Raw genomic sequence first — 25246 nt, forward strand, 5'->3', positions numbered from 1 at the left:
CATCTTGCTGTGTGTGGAGGAGTTTTGGGGCATATGAGAACCATTGATGTGAGTAGGCACTGAACAAGTTCAAATAAGCATGTGGGCAGGCCGTAGAAAGTGCTGGCCACTGTGGGGGGGGGGAGGGGCTATTTAGGAAGAATGTCTTAGAGAAGGCTGCCTTTCTGCCGAGGTTGGAAAAAAGGCAGGACAGCCTTGGTTTGTTAAATGCTTTGCTCAGATGTAAGTAAATGATTTCTCTAGCACTCCCTTGATCTAGGAACCCTGTCAGAAGTGAGATGAGGTCTTAGAGCTAATGGATTGAGATGATAAATGTGAAAGCATTTGGGGAAAGCTTGAAGCACAGTGTGATCATAAATGATATTAGCAGAAAAATGCCAAGGAAGCTCTTTGTGGGCACGTTCCTGCCAGTGATACCCAGATTTTGTTTCATCCCTGCCTGCCTATCCCGGGTAATGCTGGAGACTCACAGTAGGTCCAGCCACTCCATGCCAGGGTCCTTTCTTCTGACATCTGGCAGATACTGGAGGAGCCTGCTGGCTGACCACTAGCTTTTCACTGAGACACTTCTTCGATGCCATCCTTTCATCTGGTTCTTCTTCCTTATTCCCCGTTTACCACATATTGCCGCTTGCTCACATCCACTGTGCTCCTTTCGATTGCCCTTTGTACGACATTCACTTTCCTCTCCATCACTACTACTCTTACTTTCTTTATCTGACCTTAGAATACCAGCTGTCTTAAGTCTGCTTAAGTTTGTGATCATTGGTACCCAGAAATCGGACCCTGTCGTCCCCTTGGGATTTTCTGGCCTTTAGCAGTCTTCCTTATAATCCAGTGGAGTAGGGGTGTGTGTGTGTGTGTGTGTGTGTGTGTGTGTGTCTGTCTGTCTGTCTGTCTGTCTGTCTTATAAACGGTCCAGACCTGTGATTTCATCAATATGGGAGATTCCTGGCATCAATTCGTGTTGAAAATTTGTCTGTTACTTACGGTTTTAAACTCTTAAGAGCCTCTGGCAGCTCTCTAAGTGCTATGATCATGGTCGTCTAGCTAGCAGGAATAATGGAATAGAAAAGCATTTATTTAGTGCTTACTGCGTCAGGCACTATGCTGAGCACCCAGACAGACCTTGACCTCAAGGAGCTCACATTCCAGCAAGGAGAGACAAGCCATGGCGGAGGTTTCAGCAGGAAGTCAGATAGAGAAGTCCCCTGGTTCTTAGGGGTGTAGCATGTAGTAACTAATACTCATGAATAAAACCATAATGGTTCCTGAAGCTGCATCAGTAAATAGTGCCAAGGACTTTGGCAGTGAAAACTTTCTTTTCTGGTCCTTGGAAGCTGTGGCTACTCAAAGAGTCTAGGGCTGTAGCCCTTGCAGGAGCTGTTGCCAGGCCACACTGCTTCCTTGGAGGAAGACTATGGGACAGGCTAGATGCAGGGCCAGGGCCTGGGTCCTGGTGGGGGTGGGGATGGGGTTAATAGGCCCCTTCTCCACAAGGGTTGCTCCCCTGAATAAGGGCTTTGGGGTTGGGATCAATATTTGTTAGAGGCAGGCCTTGAACTTTTGGACTTCAGTGCTGGCCCTGTTTCTGAGGTTGGCAGCTAGTTAGTACAGTGGTTAGAGACCTAGACTTGAAGAGAAGAAGCCATGAGTTCAAATCCCACCTCTGACAATAGCTGTGTGACCCTAGGCAAATCATTTAATTTCTCTTAGTCTCAGCTTCCTTATCTGTAAAATGGTACCTACTGTAATAGGACCTACTTCCCCAGGTTGTTGTGAGAATCCAATGAGATAAACATATGTAAAGTGCTTTGCAAACCTTTTTTTTGTTTGTTTGTTTTTTGTTTTTAGGCAGGGCAATTGGGGTTAAGTGACTTGCCCAAGGTCACACAGCTGTAAATGTGTCAAGTGTCTGAGGCTGGATTTGAACTCAGGTGCTCCTGACTCCAAGGCCGGTGCTCTACTCACTGCGCCACCTAGCTGCCCCACTTTGCAAACCTTTTAAAGCACTATATAAATGCTAGTGATTATAAGCTATTATCCACCATGCCCTGCTACCTTTGTATTATACATAAATAAATTTGAAATAACTATATAATAACTGTAAGGCAGATAGAATATGAAAAGACCAGAGGTATGTAGTGTTACTTGAGGTCTGAGGAAGAGGAGGTAGCTTCTGACTGGGGTGGGGAGAAATCTGAAAGGTTTACTGGGGAGGTAAATGTTTAAGTCAGTGTGGGCTGTAGGACCAGGTAGAGTGGGAGAGAGTTCCTGGAATAGGCACTAGTGTGAGGTGGAAAGCACTGGGCGGATGTGTTGTAGAAACTGTCCCTCTCTGAACAGAGGCTTGTTTAGTTAAACCAGTGTAAACAACTCTGATATCAAGTAATTGGGGTGGCAAACCTGCAGCCTGGAGATCGCATGTGGCCCTATAGATCCTTGAGTGCAGCCTTTTGACTGAGTCTAGGTTTTACGGAACAAATCCTTTTTTTTGGAGGTGAGAAGGGAAGGCAGTTGGGGTTAAGTGACTTGCCCAAGGTCACACAACTAGTAAGTATACCAAGTGTCTGAGGTTGGATTTAAACTCAGGTCCTCCTGACTCTTGGGTGGGTGCTCTACTCACTATGCCACCTCGCTGCCCCAACAAATTCCTTTTTAAAGGGGATTTGTTCTGTGAAGTTTGGGTTCAGTCAAAGGGCTGCACCGGAGGACCTAGAGGGCCACATGTGGTCTTGAGGCAGCAGGTTCCCTGTCCCTGAATAGATAATGAAACTGGAGAGGCACCAAGTTCTTTAACTGTGAAGAGGCATGAGAAATTGCTTTCAGCTGTTGGGGGGGCCGGGGTGGGGGGGGGCGGCGGCGGCAGCGGCAGGTTATGGAGGATCTGGGCTAGTTGTGGGATTCCTGGGCATGTGATCTAGTCTTTCTGTGCCTCAGCTTCCTCATGGATAAAACAGGGATGATCTTACTTAGCATGAGTTGTTCTAGGGATCAGATGAAGTAAAATATGTGAAGCACATTGTTTTAAAAAAATATATTTTATTCTGAACTTAACAAACACCAAATACTTTGGGCATTTCCACATACAAAGTAAAGCAGAAAAAAAGAAAAGGAATTTTACATGAAATAATGGATCTCCATCATATAAAGCTTGCTTTTCCATTTAAATTTATAATAAATTTGACATGGAACTTTCAAAGCTGTCCTGCTTGTCTCTTTTTCCTGGCCTTCCTTTGGTTCTCTTCTGTGCACTTCTCTTGACTAAAAAAATGTTCCAATGATTCTTCTATCTTTTTTCTTTCTTTTGATAATCGTCCTGCTACTGCCTTTTTCTCCTGATTTCCCCCTCCAGCATAGGAGATGTGTGTGTGTGTGTGTGTGTGTGTGTGTGTGTTTCTCAGCTGTGCATAGCACCATTACAAAGATTGGTCATGCATATTATTATGTATTATTCTTAACTTTGTTTTGTGCCAGTCTTTGCTGGGGACCAGTAAGAACAGTATGTTGATCTAGTTCTGACAGAACTGGGCTGTAGGACAGGTGGAAATTTGGGCACCAGAGATCCAATATGATGTTGTTATATACACTGGGGGCTTGGTCATAGTGGACCTGGCATGAGTCTAGTTGTTAGAAATGCGTTGCAAGCTATAGGAACAACAGCAATAGTTGCTCTAGTGGTTCTGCTAAGGGCTTTTCTTACTTTTTCTTCGGATCCTAGATATAGAGCTGGAAGGGACCTTAGAAACCATGAAGTCTAACCTCTTCATTTTATGGATGAGGCCATTTAGACACAGAGAGGTTAAGTGATTTGCCCAGGGTCACACAGATGAAGAGGAGGTGAACTCATGTCTTCCTGACTCAAAGTCCAATGCCCTATTATCCTACTCTGTCTCTCTTTAAGATGATCAAATCTTTAAATATTAAAATGAAAAAACAGAGCAGTTTAATGAAAGCTGATCAGCCATATAAATCCTGAGAGCAAGAGACAGACCACCTGAGTGTCTCTGCTGATCTGTTTGTGATGTACAGAGAAAGTGAGAAAAGCTCTGTGAGGTAGGCCGCCAAACTTTGGGGAGGTCCTCTCTGCACAGGCATGGATGGGGTGAGATCTGCATCATTATGGGGATGGAGCAGGACATGCACATTGATGTGATCATCGATCTACAGATGTATTTGAGTATCTGAAAGTTCACTCATTAACTCATTCATATACTACCTTCATTCTCGACATCGGCCCCCCCCCCCCATTTCTTTTTCCTTGCCCAAGCCTCCTCTATGTTCCCTAGCCTTGACTCAGCTTCTATCCTGACACTTCCAGACATGTGCTGTGGAAGCAGAATTATGGAGTGGAAAGAATTCCCTACGACATTTGGAGCTATTCATTTCATTACTTTTTTGTATTCTTCCTTCACATCAGGTTATTTATTTCCCAATCTAGAGACTCATGGTGCAATGATTAAATCAAAATTATTACCACTTAGGCAAATATTTATTTGTCTGCTTTGTAATATTGAATCTACTAATGTTCACATTGAGAATCTTTTGATTACTCCAGGAAAAGCTTCCTATGAAGTGCCAGTCCTTGCTATAGTCTCTAAATTATTATTGAAAACAGTTTTTAAAATTATGGACATGACTAGCATCAACAAGTGTGAATACAAGAGACAAAAAAAGAATCGTTTATTAGATGTGAATCTACCATGTACACCTAAGTTTTTTTAAAGTCTACATAAAATTTAACATGGTAGTACCCTTCTGAACTTTATTGTACTCCCACGTGTATTTTTACAATGTTTCTTTAGTACTTTTTTCTATTTCCATCTCTTATCACTAACCTATATTCTTCCCCACAACACTTCTTCTTACCCAAATAAAAGCCCTTCCTTCTAACAAGTAAAAACAAATTTATATTGCATTGTTTGTATCTCAAAATGTGTTTTATTTTCTGTCTATAGTCCTCTCCAAGAAGAATTCAGAAGCAGGGTTCATCGTTTGTCTTCTGTTGTCATGATTGGTCATTGGATTGATTGGGGTTCTTAATTCTTTCAGACTTACTGTCCCTTATGGGATTGTAATTGATGTGTATACATTTTTTGGCTGGTTCTGTTCACTTCACTCTTCATCACTTTATACAAGCTTCCCCAGATTTCTCCGAATCCATTCCTTTTGGTCATTTTTGGTGGTATAAAACTATCTGATTACATTCTTATGCTATCGTGTGTTCACTTATTCCCAACTGATGATCACCTACTCCCCATCTTCCCCCTTCCTATTCTTTGCTCTAAAAAAAAGTACTGCTATAAATATATTTGTACATATCGGTAGATCCTTTTCCTCTGTGTTTGATCTCTTTGGTGGGTAAGCCAATAATGGGTATGAATGATTTTTCATTTTCAATTAACAAAGCTTAAAAGGAAAAATTACTCCCCTACATTTTCTTGCTGAATTTTCTGTTCTGAATGTTTAAAGATTGACTCAGATGCAACCTTAGGCACAAAGTTGCCCCTGAACCCTTGGGTTAGTATTGTCTTCCCCTCTTGAACATAGTACTTTGTTTTATATCTCCTAATACTAATCATCTGTATTTCAGTGGCCTAGTGGACAGAGCACTGGGCTTGGAATCAGGGAGATTCATCTTCCTGAATTCAAATCTGACCTCAGATACTTAGTAGCCTGTATGACTCTGGGCAAGTCACTTCACCCTGTTTGCCTCAGTTTGCTCATCTGTAAAATGAGCTGGAGGAGGAAGTGGCAAACCACTCCAGTATCTCTGCCAAGAATACCATGAAGAGTTGGACCTGATTGAAATGACCAAACAACAGAAGTGTCTTATCCCTCTTATAGGTTATATGGTTCATATAGACAAGGATCCTGCCTGAATTAAACTCATCAGAGGGAGCTATGTGATGCAAGATAGGATGCTAGACCTGGAGTCGGGAAAACCTAAGTTCAAAATTGGCCTCAAAAACGTATTAAATGTATGACCTTGGACAAGTCACTTGAACTGAGTTTGCCTCAGTTTCCTCATCTACCAAAAACACAAAGATAATACTAGTATCTATCTCCAGGAGTGGTTGAGAAGATAAAATTAAATAATATTCATCAAGTGTTTTGTAAACCTTAATGCATTATATAAATGCTAGTTGTTGTTATATCTGATGCAGTAGGTGCTTCATAAATGCCATCGAATAAATAAATAAATAAATGAATTCAAAACACAGAGCCCCTACCTGGCTTTTACCTTTAATCCAATTGGATTTTATCTGATCATTGTAGGTCTTCTGTTGAATAGCCTGGTGGCTAATTGCCTGTTAAAGGAAGCTTTTCAATTGTTCTATTTCATATATTACTTTGTGCATTGTTTTGTCATATAGTTTGATTACAACAAAAGGAAATTGTCATCTATAGGTGCATATAGCAGGGAACAATGCCAAAAGTGAAACCTTTGTCTTTTTTTTTAAAGAGACTCCTTAAATATTAAATTCAGCATAAGTCTGACTTCCTAGAGTTTTAAGAAGGTGTGGGGGTGTCTCCCAACCACCCTTTCCCCCATCCCCTCAGTTCCTAAAGTGCTTTTACAGTTGTCTGTCAATTTCCTGTTAATATTTATTTCCTCAGTCAAAACGTTGTTATTACTTCTGCCAAATGTTTGTTGAATCAGTGAGGAAATTAACTCTTTGTTGCATTATCCTGGAATGGCTTATCAGATGTTGATCCAGTAGTTCCTCCTGTTTTTATACTGTAGGGAGTTTTACCGGATCTATTTAATATAGAGAGATACACTGGGAAAGAGGGATGGACAGGCCAAAATTTGCAGCCAATTCTGTCCTAAGGCTGGAGATAAGGAGTGTGCTGTCAATGGGGCTGTCAGATGGTGGGGAACTAAGGATCTGGGGGCTACCATCGTCAGTGTGTGGGAGATACAGGAAATGCAGAGAGCCTCTTCGTTACCTGACCTCTCCTCCTCCTGCAGCACCTCCTCATCTTCCCTCCCCTGTTTGCGGATGTCTCTCCCCTTCAGATTTCTAGCTGGGAAAGGGGAAGGTGAGTTAGACAGGCAGGAGGTGACCATACTTGGCTGGGTTTTTTGTGAGGGCATGTTAAGATTGCTTGTCATACCATCAGTTGCTCTCTGTTATCAGTTTTTAAACATAACAGTAAACTACTTTGTATCATTCTAGAACTGACTGTCCTCTCATGAATAAGACTGTTTACCCTAGAATGTCTTGTGCCAGAGGTCTGTAACCCAACTCCACACCCTTTTTACTGTCCTGTACAAGGAGCCTTTCCAAAAGACCTATACCAGGATGTCTTTCTATGCCTCTTTAGTGCTGTTCTTGCCATGAGAAATCAACGATTTCTTTTTGACTTCTTTCCCTTTATCCTCCTGGAGTTCATGTCTTTATAGTCACACAGTTGTCTGAAAGACGAAGAGAGTACAAGAACCCACTGTGCTTATTGCTTGTAGACCATAAAAAAGTATTTGCTTTAGCTGAGCCCCAAATGTTTGGTGAATCAATGAGGGCGTCTCTTTAAAAGCTCTCCTACAATAAGGTGGCTTCTTGCATATGTTAAAATGATGTAAGATTCCTTGAGAGATGTAACTTCAGAGAAGACTTTGTTCAACCCTATAGTTATTAATATCAAGTAAGAAATAGAACAGGGAATGCACACTTACCAAGAGTGTGAACTCACGTGGAGTCCAGCAAGCAGAAAGAAATGTTCTCTGTAGATGGTCAGGCTTTCCATTTGTTTTCAGATGGTCTTGTACTAATTGCATCAAACTCCAGACCATCTCAGAGCCACCTAAATGATGTGTGTGTATATACATACACACTCAGTCACACACACATGCACGCAAACACACACACACATAGACACACTGCTTACAAGTAGAGTTCAGCCTATCTATATAGAAAAATAAATGAATGCCTATCATTCAGAAAATGATATGTAGCTGGAAGGAGAACCCTTAGAAAGGCCCTTCAGTACATCTCTTGGGATAGACCTGACAGATTGACAGTGAACAGAGCCAGTCTAACTGCTGAAGTTTGCATTGTTTGCAATTGCTCAGAGGCAGCTAGGTGGTATTGTGGATAGGATGCTGTAGCTAAGTCAGGAAGGCCGCAGTTCAAATGTGACCTGAGGCAATTACCAGCCAGTGTGACACTGGGCAAGTTACTTAACCTTCCTCTGCACGTCTTCATCATGAGGATGAAATGAGATAATATTTATAAAGCACTCTGCAATATATGCAAAGGATGATAATAGCTATTATTACTATTGTCTTTGGGAAATAATGTGTTTTTAATAGCCCCAAGCTTTCCTCAGAAACACAAACCTGGCTTCTTAACACCAGTGAGGGAGGGAGGAACAAGTATTTATTAATTATTTATTAATTAACTGTGCTAAATGCTTTACAAATATTATTTCACCAGTTTTTTGTTGATGCTTTGTAACTGTTAATCATGGATTTTTAATAGTCTTCGAAGAATTAAAATTGTGGTTCACCCAAAAGACCCATGAGGGGTCTGAGTAGGTTACAATATATTAACCATTGAAGAATTGTTTTCCAAAATTAACATAAAGGATATCGTTGAGGAGATGTATGACCAGCAGAAGAGCTGGGCTAGCCACATTGTAAACCTGAAGGATAACATAAGATGTGTGCTTGATTGTTACCCTTTCAACATTGAGAGAACTAGAGGAAGGACCCCCAGACCATGGATGGAGGAGCCCCTGTGTAGGCTTAGAGGAGGACAAGAGACACACAGAAGAAGCAGTTGGTGACATGTCACTTCCACTGTTGGAAAGAGGACTATTTTCATGCAGTGTTGGTTTCAAATGGACACCATCCTTTTCAGTTCTTTTCATATTTCAAAAACTTTACAAAGTATAGGCATGTCCTGAAAAGTATCTATTTGAAACAAAAAGCAATCAGATGGAAACAGGGTCACACAGATAGTAAGTGTCTGAGGTCAGACCATGTCATGTCCCACCCACATCCGATAAAATTCAGTGGCTTCTTCTTATTCACAAGATCAAATATAAAACACTATTTAATATTCAAAGCCTTCCTCTTTTTTTCCTTTTAAACGTCTCCTAGCTTTAGTATCTATTTTATTTTTAGTTTATGGAACAAAACAAGCATTTCCATAACATAGTACAGTTTAAAAACAAGATGATTACGCATGAAACTGCAAATCCTCTTCAGTTCTTAAGAATGTATTTGAATGTCAGCTATGTGACTGAGCTTGTGCTAGGCACTGTGGGTGATATAGAAAGAAAAGAGAAAGTTTAGTGTCAGTTTGAAACTTAGATGACCACTTGGGAGGTGACATATACAAGGTGTCACAAAAGTCTTAGTTCAGTTTTTTTTTCTTTTTATCTAAAGATAGATATTTTGTCTTTTTCAATCCTCAAAAATCTTTCTTCTCTTCTCTCCTTCCCTTTTCCCCCTTCCTCTATGGAGAATGAAAGAAAAGCAAAATCCTTATTAGAAACATATATAGTCAAGCAAAACGAATTTCTGCGTTGGCCACAAAAATAGACATGCCTCATTCTGCACTCCAAGGCTTTCACCTCTCTAGTCAGGGGATGCCTGGCATGTTTTGGTATTAGTCCTCTGAATCATGGTTGGTCATTGTGTTGATCAGAGTTTCTAATTCTTTGAGAGTCGTTTGACTTTACCATATTGTTGTCATTTTATAAATTGTTCTCCTGGTTCTGTTCTCTTTACTGTGTATCAGTTCATAAAAGTCTCCTCAATTTCTCTGAAACCATCCCCTTCATCATTCTTCACAGCACAGTAGTATTCCCTCACATTCACATACCAAAACGCGTTCAGCCATTTCCCAGCTGATGGATAGATTCCAATTCTTTGCCACTTCAAAAAGAACTATAAATATTTTTGTAAATACTTAGAATTTGTTTTGCTTAGGACTAATCCCTCCCTTAATCTACCCTCCCTCTATTTTCCCCTTCTCCCATCTTTTTCCTTCGTTTCCCTGTTGAGTGAAATGTAGTTCTAGATCCAACTTTGAGGTGTGTGTGTATGTGTGTGTGCATGCGTGTGTGTGTGCGCACGCGTGTGTGTGTGCACGCATGTGTGTGTGTGCGCATGTGTATTCTTCCATCCTGTGACAGTGCAGATGAGCATGAGATTCAAATACTCTTACTCTTTGTCTTTGTTTGTGTAGATGTCTACTTGTGAACTTTGGTTACATGAGATAACTTTCCCTAACATTCCCTTCCCTTCCCCCTTTCACCGTTGTTTTCCTCTGCTTCTCTCTTTTCATTCTTCTTTTAAGATCATTAAGACATAAGATAACCACAACCAGGCCTTTAAACTCCCTCTCGTGACCCCTGATGATGATGGAGTTCATGTATCATCTCCCCATATTAGAATGTAAGCGGTTTATCCTTGTTCAATCTGTTATGATGGTTAATTCCTGTTTACTTTTTTATGTTACTCTTAACTCCTGTGTTTCAACTTTGAAATTTTTATGTAGCTCTGGTCTTTTCATTAGGAATTCTTGGAAAACCTCTTTTCCTTTAAAAGTCCATTTTTTTACCCATAGAATTATACTCACTTTTGCTGAGTAAGTTATTTGCCTTCTAGAATATTGTATTCCAAGCTCTTTGCTTCTTTACCGTTGTGACTGCTAAATCATTTGTGCTGTTGATTGTGGCTCCTCAGTACTTGAATTCTTTCTTTCTGGCTGCTAAAAGTATTTTTTCCTTGACCTGAAATGTCTGAATTTTGGCTAGGATGTTCCTGGGAGTTTTCATTTGGGGGTTTCTTTAGGAGGTAACAGATTCTTCCTATCTCTACTTTGTCCTCTTGTTCTAAGAGATCTGGGCAGCTTTCTTTTAAGATTTCTTGAAATATGATGTCTAGGTTTTGGGGATGTTTTTTGGTCATGGCTTTGAGGTAACTCTTAAATTGTTTTTCTCCTCAGTCTGTTTTCTGTGTCAGTTGTTTTGCTATGAGATTCTTTAGATTTTCTTCTAATTTTTTTTTAGTCTTTTGACTAATATTTCTTCTTCATGAGCTGATCTCTGTAATTATCAACACAGAAGCTTTTTCCATTTTTCTACCCAGGCTGGTTTCCTCCTCTAAAGTGGGCAGATTAGTGGCCCTTCACTCTCACCACACTTACTGAAGACATCCTGTTTTTAGTTCTGCTGCAGCTCATAACTCATCAATTGCAGCAATCCACCAGCTTCAGTCTCCACAGCAGGAGGGACTACAGGAATGTGCTGCCATGCTCAGGAGTTTCTTCATTTCTAAATGAGTATGATAACATTTGCCTGATCTACATGGCAAAAAGAAAGGTCCTGAAAAATTGGAGAATGACAGTTGTCTTAATTTTCAAAAATGAGAAGAGATTAATGTCTGCAAACCATAGGAGTGAGCCTGACTTCGAGAACATTTAGAAAGGAAGTGGTGATCCTGGAGAGCCAGTACAGTTTTAACAGGTTCAGGTCATGTGGGTATAGCCTTTTTTTTTTTTTTTTTGGAGAGGGTTGCTAGACTGGCAGCACTAGGAAATTCTGCAGATACCATGTACCTCAAGTTTAGTGAAGCATTTGGTAATTTTTCATGTTATTCTTATGGACAAGATGATGATAGTACAATTAAGTAGATTCAGAACTAGTTGAATGGCTGGGCATAGAGTATTCATTAATAAGCCAATGCTAACTTTGAGACCTTTTTACAATTCTTTTTTTAAATAAAATTTTATTCTTTCAATGCACTGAAATCTGCCTTCTCTCCCTCTCACCCTCCCCAATTGCCTCAAGTTGAAAAAGAAATAAAAATAAAGCCCTTTGTAGACAAAGCAGATTCCCACATTGGCATGTCCAAAAATCATGGATTTCTCAACTGCTCTTGAAGTTCATCACCTCTGTCTCTCTCTCAGGAAGTTGATAGCATTTTTAATCATGAGCCTTCTGGAATTGTGTTTGATTATCATGTCAATTAGCTTTCTGAAGGCTTTCAAAGTTGTTTGTTTTTATGTTATTGTATCAGTTGTCTTCTTGGTTCTATCACTGAGTCAAAGGGTATGCATAACTTGGTAACTTTTTGTGCATAGTTCCCAGTTTCTTTCCAGAATGATTGGACCAATTCATAGCTCCACTAACAGTACACTAATGTGTCTGTTTCCCCATAGTCCTTCCAACATTTGTCATTTTCCATTTTTATCAACTTTGCCAATGTAAAGGGTATGAGGCAGAACCTCAGAATTGTTTTAATTTGTATTTCTCTAATTATTAGTGATTTAGAGCATTTTTTTCTTGTGGTTATTGATAGCTTGAATTTCTCCCTCTGAAAACTGCCTATTCATATCCTTTGACCATTTTTCAATTGGAGAAATGGGTCTTATTCTTAGAAATTTGATTCCATTCCCTATATGTCTTGGAAATAAAGCTTTTATCAGACATACTTGCTGCAAAGATTTTTCCTGTTTCCTGCTTCTCTTCTATTTTTAGCTACATTGATTTTATGTTAATCTTTTAAATTTTATATGATCAAAATTGTCCATTTTATTTTCTGTGAACATCTATATCTCTTATTTGGTCATGAATTCTTCCACTCTCCATAGATGTGACTGGTAATTTCTTCCTTTACCTAGGGGCAGCTAGGTGGCACTGTGGATAGAGTACTGGACCTGGAGTCAGGAAGACCTGAGTTCACATGCTGTCCCAGACACTAGCTGTGTGACCTGGGCAAGTAACTTAACTGTTCTGTGCCTCAGTTTCCTCATCTGTAAAATGGGAATTATTAATAGCACTTACCTTCCAAAGTTGTTCTGAGAATAACATGAGATAATAATTGTAAAATGCTTTTTTTGCAAACCTTAAAGCGATATATGAATACTAGCTATTACTAGCCTCTAATTTGTTTATGGTGTCATCCTTTGTATATCTAGGTGATGCATGCACTTAGAGCTTATTTTGGTATGTGGTATGATGTGTTGATCTATACCTCGTTTTTCCCCCACTGCTTTCTAGTTTCCTCAATATTTTTGTTGAATACTTAATTCTTGACCCAATAAGCTAGGGTCTTTGATTTTGTCATACTGTGCTACTATTCTCATTTGCTTCTGTAGTTTGTGTATCTAATTTGTGTCACTGATGAATCTTTCTATTTCTTAACCATTACAAAATTGTTTTGATGATTACTGCTTTGTAGTATAGTTTGAGATGTGGCACTGATAGGCCCTCTTTGTTCTCACCCTTTTAAAATTAATTCCCTTGAGACTCTTGAACTTATGTTCCTTCAGATGAATTTTGTTATTTTTTTCCTAGCTCTACAAAGTAATCCTTTGGTAGTTTGATTGACACGACACTGTAGGAATAAACAGCTTTAGGTAATATTATCATTTTTATTGACCCAGTCTACTTGTGAGCCCCTAATATTTCTCCAATTATTTAAATCTGTCTATTTGTATAAAAAGTGTTTTGTAGTTGTGTTCATATAGTTCCTGTGTGTATCTTGGCAGGTAGACTTCCAAATATCTTCTTTTTTTATAATTATTTTGGATGGAATTTCTTCTTTTTCCTCCTCTTGCTGGATTTTGTTGATAGCATGCAGAAATGCTGATGATTTGTATGGATTTTATTTCATGTGCTGCAACTTTGATGAAGTTGTTGATTATTTGATTTAGTTTTTTAGTTGAATCTGTAGTGTTCTCTTAGTCTGTCATATCATCTGTAAAAAACAATAATTTTGTTACCTCTTTACATGTGCTTATTCCCTCAATTTCTTTTTCTTCTCATTGCTATAGCTCACATTTTTTACAAATAGTATGGTTTTAATGGATATTCTTGCTGTTACCCTTGGTCTTACTGGAAAAGCTTCTGCTTTTTACCCGTTCCAGATAATGCTGGTTCTTGATTGTAGAGAATTATGATATTAGATAAATATTTAGGTCATATTTAGGAAAGTTCCATTTATTCTTATGCTTTGTAGTGGGATTTTTTGGTTGTTTTTTTTTTTTTTAAAGCAGGAATGGGTGTTGTATTTGGTCAAATAATCATATGATTTTTGTCATTCTTATTGTTAATATGGTCAATTATGTTTTTAGTTTTCCTGATAATGATCCAATCCTACATTCTTGATATAAATTAAACCTGTTTTGAGGGTGTGTTCTTTATGATATGCTGCTATAATCTCCTTGTTAACATCATTTAAAATTTTTATATCAACATTCATTACAGATATTAGTTATTTCTTTTTTGAGTCTCCCTGGTTTACATATTAAGACTGTATTTGTATCACGGAAGGAATTTATTAGGAGTCCCTTTCTTTTCCTATTTTTAAAAATAATTTACATAATATTGGAATTAATTGTTCTTTAAATATGTATTGGAACGTACTTGTAAATCTATCTAGTCTTGGGTTTATTTTCTTTAGGAGTTCATTTATAGTTTATTCAATTTCTTTTTATAAGACTGAGTTATTTAAGTCTTTCATTTCTTGTTCTGTTGCTTTGGATGTTTTATTTCTTGTAAATATTTATTTATTTAACTTAGATGGTCAGTTCTATTGGCATATAAATGGGTGAAATAATTCCTAACATTTCTTTTATTTCTTCATTAGTTGTGAATTTACCTTTTAAAATTATTGACACTGAAATTTGATTTCTTTTTTCTTTTTTAAGTCAGGTCAGCCAATGGTTTATCAATTTTATTTTTTAAAAAGGTCCTACTTATGTGTATTAATTCAGTGGGTTGCTTTTTTTTGTTTTCAGATATGTTAACTTCCTTTTTGATTTTCCAGATTTCTATTTTGAATTTCAGTTGGGAGTTTTTAATTCGTTGATTTTTCTAGTGTTTTTTTTAGTAGTATACCTAATTCATTGATCTGCCCTTTTTCCATTATTGATGAAAGTGTTTAGATATATAAAATTTTCCTTAAGGACTACTTTGGCTAACTCACCAAAATATTGATATGTTATTGTATTATTCTTATTATCTTCAATGAAATTGTTGTTTTTATGACTTATTCTTTCAGCTACTTATTCTTTAAGTTTAGGTCATATAGTATCTAACAATTTTTAAATCATGTGTTCAGTGGCTGTTTATTGAATATCCTTTTTATTATATTGTGGTCTCTAAAAGATGCATTTAATATTTCTGCTTTTCTGTACTTGTTTGTTTGGTTTTTATGCCCTTATACGTGGTTAAAAAATTTTTTTATGAAGGTGCCATGTACAGCTGAGAAAATATGTATTTTTCTATGTTCATTCATAATCCAGAGGGCTAACATAGCTTTTCTAAAACTCTATACAGGTCTTTAACTTTTTAAAAAAATTTGTCTACCTCTGAGAGGGGTAAATTATGGTCTTCCACTATTATGGTTTTGCTGTTTCTGTAACTCATTTAACTTTTTCTTTTAGTGCTTAGATACCATGCTATTTGTTGCATGTATGTTCAGTATTGATATTATTTCATTGTCTTTGGTACTTTTCTGCAAAATGTAGTTTCCCTGTTCATCACTTTTAATTAAATCTATTTTTTGCTATTGCTTTGTTCGAAATATTGATTACTATACCTACTTCATTTTTAACTGTGTCTGAAGCATAATAGACTGCTCCAGATGCTTATATTAAATCTGTCTGAATCTTTGTTTCAATTTTCTTGTAAATAGCAAATTGTTGGATTCTGGCTTCTAATCCATTCTACTATCTTCTTCCATATAGTGGGTAAGTTCATCCCATTCCTGTGCATAGTTATGATTAGTGATGGTGTATTTCTCTCCATTCTGTTTTCCTATGCTATGCCTTCTCTTTGTTTCCTCCTCCCTATTTATAAAGAAGAATATGGTGGTGAAAGATGAGTAAGCGCAGCACTAGTGCTCTAGCTTTGGTATAATAATAATAGCTAGAATTTTTATAGCACTTCAAAGTTTACAAAGTGCTTTGCAGATGTTTTTGATTTTTGTCCTCACAACAATCCTGCGGGATAGGTGCTGTTATTTCTCCCATTTTACAAGTTGGGAAACTGATAGAAACAGAAATTAAGTGATTTATACAAGGGCCATATAGGTTGTAAGTGTCTGAGGTGGAATTTGGACTCAGGTCTTTTGACTCCAATTTATATGTTCTATCTACTGCCCTACTTAACTGCCTTTAATCTGATTCTGTTCTTCTGCCCGTCTTCTCTTTCTGTCAATCAAAGGTTCTTATTCTTTGCTTTTCTTTGAAACCCATTCTCCTTAGAGTTAGTCTGTCTTCTTCTTCCCTACCCTTTCCCTTCTCTTTCCCTGTTGAGTGAAATGTGTTGCTGTACACAAGTCTGTGTGTCTATTCTTCCCTTCTTTGACCAGTTGAGATGAGAATGAAGGGTTGTCACCCACTCCCTCTACCTCTTCCTCCTTTTTTGTATAGGATCGACTTGTATACCTTAACCATGAGATAATTTTCCCCATCCTTCCTCTCCCCCCGTGTATTCCTCTTACTTTCCTTTTCCATTTTTCTTTTAAGATTATCAAAACATAACAGAACTACTCCTGGGCCTGTCTAATTAGACTTTTTCTATTATATTTAATAATGATAGCGTTTTGAGGAGATGTATGTGTACTCTTCCCGTGTTAGAATGTAAGCGGTTTATCTATGTCTAATCCCTTTTGATTGTTTGATCATGGTTATCTTTTTAAGTTTCTCTTGACTCCTCTGTATTTCATAGTTTCTACTCAGGTCTTTTCATCAAGAATGCTTGGGAATCCTTTTAGTTAAAGGTCCTTTTTTTTCTTCCTGTGGGATTATATTCAGTTTTGGAGGGTAAATTATTCTTGGTTATAAGTCTTTATTTTTTGTTGTATGAAATAGTGTATTTCAAACTCTCCCCTCCTAAATCTTTCCACTGCTTAATCCTGTTTGATCCTGAATGTAGCTCTTTAGTATTTAAATTCTTTCTTTCTGACTGCTTGTAGTATATATTTTTTTCCTTTCACTAGGAAGCTCTTGATTTTTAATAATAATATTCATCAGAGTCTTCATTTTAGGGTTTTTTCAGGAGGGATATTTTTCCTGTTATCATTTTACCTTCTGGTTCTAAGAGATTTGGGCAGTTTTGAATTATGATTTCTAGGCTTTTTTTTATCATGATTTTTGAGTAGCCCAGTAATTCTCAGATGATCTTTTTTCCATCTTTTTTCTGGTTCATTTGTTTTGGTAGAAGATATCTTACATTGCCTTCTTTTTTTTCAATGTTTTTACTTTATTTTACTATTTCTCATTGTTTCATGGAGTCATTAACTTCTCTTTTGCCATTCTAATTTTCAGGGAATTTATTTCTTGGGCAAGGTTTTATGCCTCTTGTTCAAAACTGTTAATTCTCTTTCTATCCTTGTAGGTAGATGCTATTATTGTCTTCATATTACAGTTGGGGAAACTGAGGCAGACATATTAAGTGCCTTGCCTAAGATCATATAACTAGTAAATGTCTGAGGCTAGACTTGAATTCAGGTTATCCTGACTCCAGGCCTAGGACTTCTTCCACTGTGATACCTAGCTGCCTCTGGTAGGAACCAAAAGGCTCTGGATTCCTGGATTTTAGTGTGATATCTGCCAGTTACTAGCTGTGTGACTTTGTGTACATCATTTCATTTCAAAGCATCCATATTAGCTGTATAATCAATCAGCAAGCACTTGCTAAACGCCTGTTATATTCCAGATCCTCTGCTTGGTGCTGGGGAAACAGACAAAAATGAATTAGTCCCTGCCCTCAAAGGGCTTATAGTTCTGTTGAGGGAAACAACATGTACATGTATAAGGTGTTCCAAAAGGCCCCCTTAGATATTTGAGGTTCAGAGTGCTGGATCTTCGGGGCCCTCTGGCATCTCAAGCCAGAGTACTGGGGACCTGAGAGCCTCTGTTCACCCAGGCTGTCTTAGCCTAAGTGCTGCTGTTCCTTGTGTCTTCCAAGATCTCCAGCCTTGTCCTTTCTGTCCACTCTGGGGTTTTCCCTGGGGAACCTTATACTTTTGTTGCCTCTAGAAAACAAGACTTGCAGGTCATACACATCTATGACCCTTCTCTGGTTGGCCGAGAGGTTGACAGTTTCTTTGCACAAACTGTGCCAGAGATTTATTTGCTGGTGGCCTCTTTTCTGGTTTCCTTTTGCCTCCTGGATAGATTTTTTTTGTTCTCCATTGGAAGAAGTCACTGGAGTTTTTCATTGGATTTCTTGATCAATACAAGGCAAACCTTGGAGATATTGTGGGTTTGGTTCCAGACGACTGCTAAAAATGAATATTGCAGTGAAGCAAGTCACATGAATTTTTTGGTTTCCCAGTGCATATAAAAATTATGTTTATCCTATATTGTAGTCTAGTAAGTGTGCGACAGTATTATGTCTAAAAAAAATGTACATGCCTTAATTAAAAATATTTTATTGCTAAAAAATGCCAACCATCATCTGAGCCTTCAGTGATTCATAATCTTTTTGTCTCAGTGTTGATGACTGCTGTTTGATCTGGGCAGTGGTTGCTCAAAGTTGAGGTGGCTGTGGCAATTTCTTAAAACAAGACAACAGTAGAGTTTCAGACTTGGCTAATATGTGGCTTTGTATTGCAGGACTATACTTATTTGATACAAGGGTAATTATAGTGAAAAAAGAAAAGGCCATCAATAAATTATTTAAAAGATCAACAGAAGAGAGCCAAGTAAAATTCACAGAAAAGTAGAGAAATACTGAAACTACCATGTTTAATTTGAAATATGCAAAAAAATTTGAAAGTGGTGGAGATTCACATATGTAGTCCTCTTTCTGTTCTGTAACATAGAGAAATGATCATGTCTGTTGATGTTTGTCAAGTTCATAGTAATAAAAAGGAAGGGGCACTTATCCACATTCTGCATTCCATCCTTTTTTCTACCTTCAGCTGACCATAAGAAATTATGAAAGCGACAGTTTCAGAAAAACCTGGGAAGAATTTTATGAACTCTGATGCAGGGTGAAATGGACAGAACGAGGAGAACAGTTTATACAGTGATAACATTATAAAGCAAGTAAATCAACATTGAAAGTCTTAAGAATACTTATCAGTGCAGTTACCAACCACAATTCTAGAGAACTCATGATGAAACCTACTTTCTACCTCTTGTAGGAGAGATAATGGACTCCATGTACCGTATAAGACGCACATTTTTAGATATGGCTCATATGGGAATTTGTTTTGCTTGAGCATCCATATCTACTATAAGGGGTTTTCTTTTTCTTTTTCTTTCTTTTTTTTTTTCTAGTTGGGAGGTAGGATGTATGGTGGGCCGATGTTGGGGGGAGAGAAAGAGGATAGCAACAGAGTTGTTCCCCAAAAGAAGAAAATGGAAAATAAAGAAAAAAGAGTTGTTGGAACATTTTTTTAAAAAACAGAAAGAGGGGTAAATGCAAACACAGACAAGTGGCTCAGCTTTGCAAATTGCATGTTAAGTTTATTATATATTTGAAAGGAAAAGCAAGCTATACATAGTAGAGATTCCCAGTCTTCTATGTAGTCCTCTTTTTCTGTTCTCTTTTGTTTAAGGAAATGTTCTTTTATTTGGTGCTTTGTTAAGTTCAGAATTTTTAAAAATTATATTTTTTTTGTAAAAAGCAAAAGAATCAGTGTTTCAGCCTGTGTTTTCTAACATAATGGGGAATTTAAAAGGCTCACCCTTGCACCTCTGGCTTCTATTCCTGCCCCTCCCCATCAGGACTACTGGCTTTCTTTGGACCCCCACCCTTGTATTTTTGTGTCCTTCTTTTCCTTCTCCCAAATTAGAACTCATCTCTTTGGACTTGCTTTAAGGATGGACAACTGAATTTCAAATAGACAGGCTTCCCTCCTCCTTCTTTTTCTGTGTCTCCCCCTGCTATTTTTGCTATAGGATCACAGACTCTTTTCTGTAAAAGACACTCCCTCGACTGACTACCTATTCCTGCCTCCCGGGACCAAGAAAAACAGGTCTCTTCCTTCTTCTGTGTGATAGCCCTTCCGATATTCAAAGGCCATGATTATTCTCCCCACTCTCACCCCATCAACCCCCCTCATATCCTCCTGGGCACCTCTTCTTCTCTCGTCTTTGATTTTGTTTTCTAGTTTTGTTAGTGTTGCATTTACCCTACTAGACCATATGCTTCTTAGCATGGTCATCTCAGTGACTAACTCCAGTTCTGTTCTTCATCTTGGCCTTGATCTCTAAGCTCCCCACTTCTCAGTGTTTTCCCTGGGACATCACCTCAGGACCAGCCACACCCTTTCCTTCCCTATCTTGACCTCTTAGTAAATCAGTTCCACTCTATGGTGTCCTCAGCCGTTGAATCCCTTGCTCCATTGTTCTATTGCTGATTCCCAGTTTGTGAAACCTAACCTTGGATTACTCTCATCATCCACCTCCTGCAGTCCTATTCACATGCTGCTGTACAGAGCTGGGAAAAGGGCATCCTACACAATTGTGTTCAAACTGGGCCTTCACTGCAACAAGGTAAACCTTTTATACTTCAATCTATGCATGCTCCCTTTTACCAGAGCCTGTTCTAAACCTTTTTTAAATCTCTTCTCAAGCTTCCCACATGCCTAGGGACCCCCTTCCCAAACCTATTAGCTAAGAACTTTGCCTCATGCTTTCTTGAAAAATGGAGTCCGTTAGCTGAGAGCTCTCCCTTCTCTTCTCATCTCACATCACTCAGGACATCTACTCAAATCATAGCAGTAATTGCGTGTGTGCCCCAAGGCTCTGCCCTGGGACCTCTTTTCTTTTCCCTCTAGATTATCTCACTTCTTCCTTGATGATCTTGTCAACCCCCCAAGTATTCAGCTCTCACCAGTGTACAGATGATGGCCACATCCCTATACCCAGCCCTAGCTTCTTTTGTCATCTTTTGTGTAGATCCTGTAGATATTTCAAACTTAACATGTCTAAAGTGGAATTTATTATCTCTTGCTCCCAAATCCACCTCCATTTTCCTTACTTTCCTTTTATTGTCAAGGACACTGTGATCCTTCCATCCACCCCAGCCTTGTCACCTGGGTCTCTACCTCAGCCCCTCTTGCTGACCACATATCTCCGATTCAGTCTGTGATCCAGTCTTGCTTCTACCTTCACAACTTCTCTTGTAGATTTCATTTTATCTCCAGTCACAGAGCTACCGCCCTCACCTCAGCCCAGCCACCTGCACTACTTCATTGGTCTCCTTGCTTCTCCCCAGTCTAATCCATTCTCTACTCACCTGCCAAAGTGTTTTTCTAACGCATATGCCTATCCATGTGAGGCTCCATATAGCCTCCATTATCAAGTATGAAGTCCTTTGCTTGGTTTTTAAGCCTGTTACAGTCTGGCCCCTTCCTACTTTCCTTTTCTCCTTATACTTCATTCTTCTTTACATTCCCTGCCAAGCAGCTCCACTGGCCCCCTTGGTCTCCCCTGTCCCTCCTGCCTCCTAGGTTCCATGGCTTTCTTCTAGGCTCAGCTCAAATGCCCCTTTCTGCAGGCTCTGCTGTTGATTTCATTTGTCCTCTTTTTTTTTTATCCTCTCTTTCTTGTGCAGAGCTGTTGGCCTGTTGTCTCTCCCATTGGAGAACGAGCTCTTTAAAGGCAATGGCTGTGACTGTTTTCTTTTCATCCTCAGCACAGTGCCTGGCACTTGGTAAGCACTCAGTCAATGCCTGATTGATGAACTTTATATTTCTCATGGTGTTTGCTGCAGTGCCCTTTACTCAGTGGGTGGATGACTATGGGTTTGTTGCATTAAATTTCGAGAATGCCTTGGAATGGAAGATGTTCATAAGCAACATATTGGACTGTAAGTAACATCATCTCGATGCTGAAGTTTGATTGTTTTAAAAATGAATGGGCAACCAGTCCACGCTGGATCGTATTTCTGTTCAGTGTCATTTTCACTCTTAAAAAGTCTCTCTTTTTTTGTAGGTTCATGGGGGTGTGTGTACACCAAGGGCAGTTGCATGCACTTACAGAGGTAAGAGTCCAGTGATTGTGCTCCATCAAATCTCTGCCTTTTTAGCCTCAGCATGTTATATATAGAATACGAGCATAGGCTTGACATTTTCCTGGCCATGTGTTCACTGTGTTTGTCTAATGCTGCCACTGTGATCAATGTATTCTCAGATGAGAGGGGCTTAGAAGTCAGATTTCATCCTCTCATTTTATAGATGAACAAGCCGAGGCCCCCGAGGAGAAGGGATTTGCCCAAGTCGTCTAGCAGAGCTGCATTTCGGGCCAAGGCCTCCTAACTCCTGATCTCGTGTTCTTTCCATTATACCTCAGTGTTGTCTCTGTGCTGCTTCAGTGACAAAGATGATACTTCCTAATGACCTAGTAGTGGAAAGAGTTCTGGCCTTGTAGTCAGGAGGAACTTGGATTAAGATCTTGCTTTGTATTATCAATAGCTGGGTGACCATGTGCAAGTAACTTGACTTCTTCCAAGACTCAGTTTCCTCATCAGTAAAGTGGAGGTGACTGTCTGTCTAAGCACTTCCACCCCAGGATAGTTGTGAGGATCAAATGAGACAATGCAGGTTAAGCTGAACATCCAGCAGCCTGGCTGTGATCATCAGCTATCCTTACTAGTGGGAGTGTGGGCCCAGAGGGTTGGGAGAGTCTGCACCATGATAGGGGGTGTGGGTGCAGAGTGCTGGGAGTGTCTGAACCATGCTAACAGCTGGCATTGACGTAGTGCTCTAAGGTGGCTAAGTACTTTGCACCTGTTATCTCGTTTTATTGTCATAACAACACCAGGAGGCAGATGCTGTTATGAGCCACATGTTACAGGGGAGGAAACTGAGGCAGCGGTGGTTAAGGGACTTGCTGGTCGATCACTTAGCTAGAACATGTCTCAGGGGGAATGTGAATTCCCATCTTTCTGACTTCAAGTCAGGCCCATTGCCTGACCAGATTCCTCTCGGGCAGATTGGTCCTGGCTGCCTGGGCTCTATCCAGCTTTACTAGACTTAACAGCAGTGGGCTTCGTGTACTGGAGGCTTCCTGCCGCCTGGTGGCATCATTCTTCATCCCTGCTTGTCCAGATTTGTCTGTGATGTGGGGCCGAACTTCCTCCGAGGAAGGTGAAGGGAAAGGGAAGGGAATACGCTAGGCCCTGCGCTGACAAATATTGTCTGTTTTATTTGAACCTCACAACAACCCTGTGAAGTAGGTGTTCTTATTATTCTCGTTTTACAGATGAGGAAACAGAGGTTAAAGTGAGTTGCCCAGGGTCAGTAAGTGTCTGAGGCAAGATTTGAACTCAAGCCCAGTACTTTATCATCTGTACTACCTAGCTGTCTCAGGACCAAAAGGACCATAGAGCTCTCTTTGGAAAGGTTTCATTCAAAGGCATTTTTAACGGCCTTCATGTGCCACATACGCTACTAGGCCTTGGGGATATTGATAATCAGTAAAGCATTTATCAAGTACCTATTCTGTGCTGGATACGTAGCTGGGTACTTGAGATTCAAAAACAAAAGTGAGACAGTCTCTGCCCTCAAAGCTTATATTCTGTCAGGGAATATAACATGTACACATATAGGTGTGTTCAAAAAAAGATGCAAGGTGATTGGTGGGAATGGCACCAGCGTATGAGGGAATCAGGAAAGACTTTATCTAGAACATAGATTCTTAACCTGGGGCCCTTGAATTTGTTTATATATATAAATTTTAATATAATTTATTTTTTGTAATCTTAAGTATTTTGCTTTTTGCATTTAAAAACATTATTCTGAGAAGGGGTCTTTAGGCTTCAGCTGTCTGCCAAAGGACTCGTTGACACAAATAAAGGTTAAGAAGCACTGATCTAGGGGCAGCTAGGTGGCGCAGTGAGTAGACCACCAGCCCTGGAGTCAGGAGGACCTTGGGGTCACTTAACCCCAATTGCCCTGCCAAAACAAAACTAAAACAAAAACAAAAAAAGAAGTACCGATCTAGAGGGAGATACTTGAGCTGAGTCTTGAGGGGAATGGGGGATTCTAACAGGCAGGTAAGGAAGGAGGTGGCATGTCCCAGCCGTACACTGGGCAGCCAGGCAAATACATGGAGATGATAGAAGGCTTGGGCATGGCTCTGTTATGTTTGAATGATCTGTAAAGAAAAGTGGAAAAGGAAGGGAGGAGGAATACAGTAGGGGAAAGAAAGGGATCTCACATTTCTGGGAAGCATACATAGAAGATACAGACAAGGAGTAAGGGTTGAGGGGAGCAAACAACACTTGAGCATCACCATGATCTGAACTGGTCCAAGGAGGGAAAAATACACAATCACAGTTGAGCGGAGAAACACATTTCATTCAACAGGGAACAGGAGAGAAAGGGAGAAGGGAGAGAGGAATAAGAGAAAGGGGAAACTAAGGGAGCAGCAAATGCATTCCAGTAATGTGAGATGATCAGTACAAGGACTGGGCAGGACATGGAGTGTTGTCTTTTAGGGACAGAGAGAAGGCCTGTTTGGTTGGACTGCAGGTTGTGGGAGGCGAAGTGTTGTCCAGTTATTCTGGAAACATATGTTGGGGTCATGTTAAATAAGATTTGAAAAATGAAACAGAGGAGTTTACATTTGACCCTAGAGGCAATAGGAAGCCATTGGCTTTGATTGACTAGGGAAGTAACATGGGCCAGATCTATATTTAAGGAAAATTAGCTTAGCAACCACATGGAGGGTAGGTTGGAGTTTTGAGACTTGAGGCAGGGAAACTGGTCAGGAGGCTATTGCCATAATCTAGACAAGAGCTAATGAGGGTCTGAACTAAGGTGGTAGCTTTGTGAATAGAGAGAAGTGCTTAAGTACAGTGAAAGAATAAGATGTTGTGAACTTAGAAATGGCAAGATCAGGCAGTTGACTAGGTCATGGCAATGTGGGAGGTGGGGTGGGGAGTTGATCAGGAAACCCTTCATTTTTCTCCAGCTCATTTGATGAAATTATAGAAGGTAAGGGTCAAGTAACAGACAATGAGTTGTTAAGCTTTTAAAAGTCAGTACAAAGAAGTGTCTGTACTTTATTATACCTTTATAAATAAGATAGAAAATTCTTCAGTCAATTCCCTTTTAAAATTTTTTTTTATCTCTTTGGGACACAGACCTAGTAGTGGTATTGCTGTCAAAGAGTATGCACAGTTTGATTGCCCTTGGGCATAGTTCCAAATTGCTCTCCAGAATGGTTTTAGATCAGTTCATAACTCCACCAACAGTGTGTTAGTGTTCCAGTTTTCCCACCTTCCCTCCAACATTTATCATTTTGTTTTCTGT

The 25246-nt window shown here is 39.3% G+C and overlaps 1 protein-coding gene across 1 annotated transcript in view; it reads left to right on the plus strand.

The window, feature by feature from the left end:
• The window catches only part of TESK2 (testis associated actin remodelling kinase 2), a 132127-nt gene that overhangs the window by 60477 nt on the left and 46404 nt on the right, over positions 1-25246 (plus strand). The window contains exon 4 of the mRNA XM_036755288.1: positions 21924-21972. Within this exon, the coding sequence (XP_036611183.1) occupies positions 21924-21972 (49 nt within the window). The remainder of the gene's footprint in view (positions 1-21923; positions 21973-25246) is intronic.

The sequence above is a fragment of the Trichosurus vulpecula genome, chromosome 4 (genome assembly GCF_011100635.1).
Source record: "Trichosurus vulpecula isolate mTriVul1 chromosome 4, mTriVul1.pri, whole genome shotgun sequence".
Classification (NCBI taxonomy): domain Eukaryota; kingdom Metazoa; phylum Chordata; class Mammalia; order Diprotodontia; family Phalangeridae; genus Trichosurus; species Trichosurus vulpecula.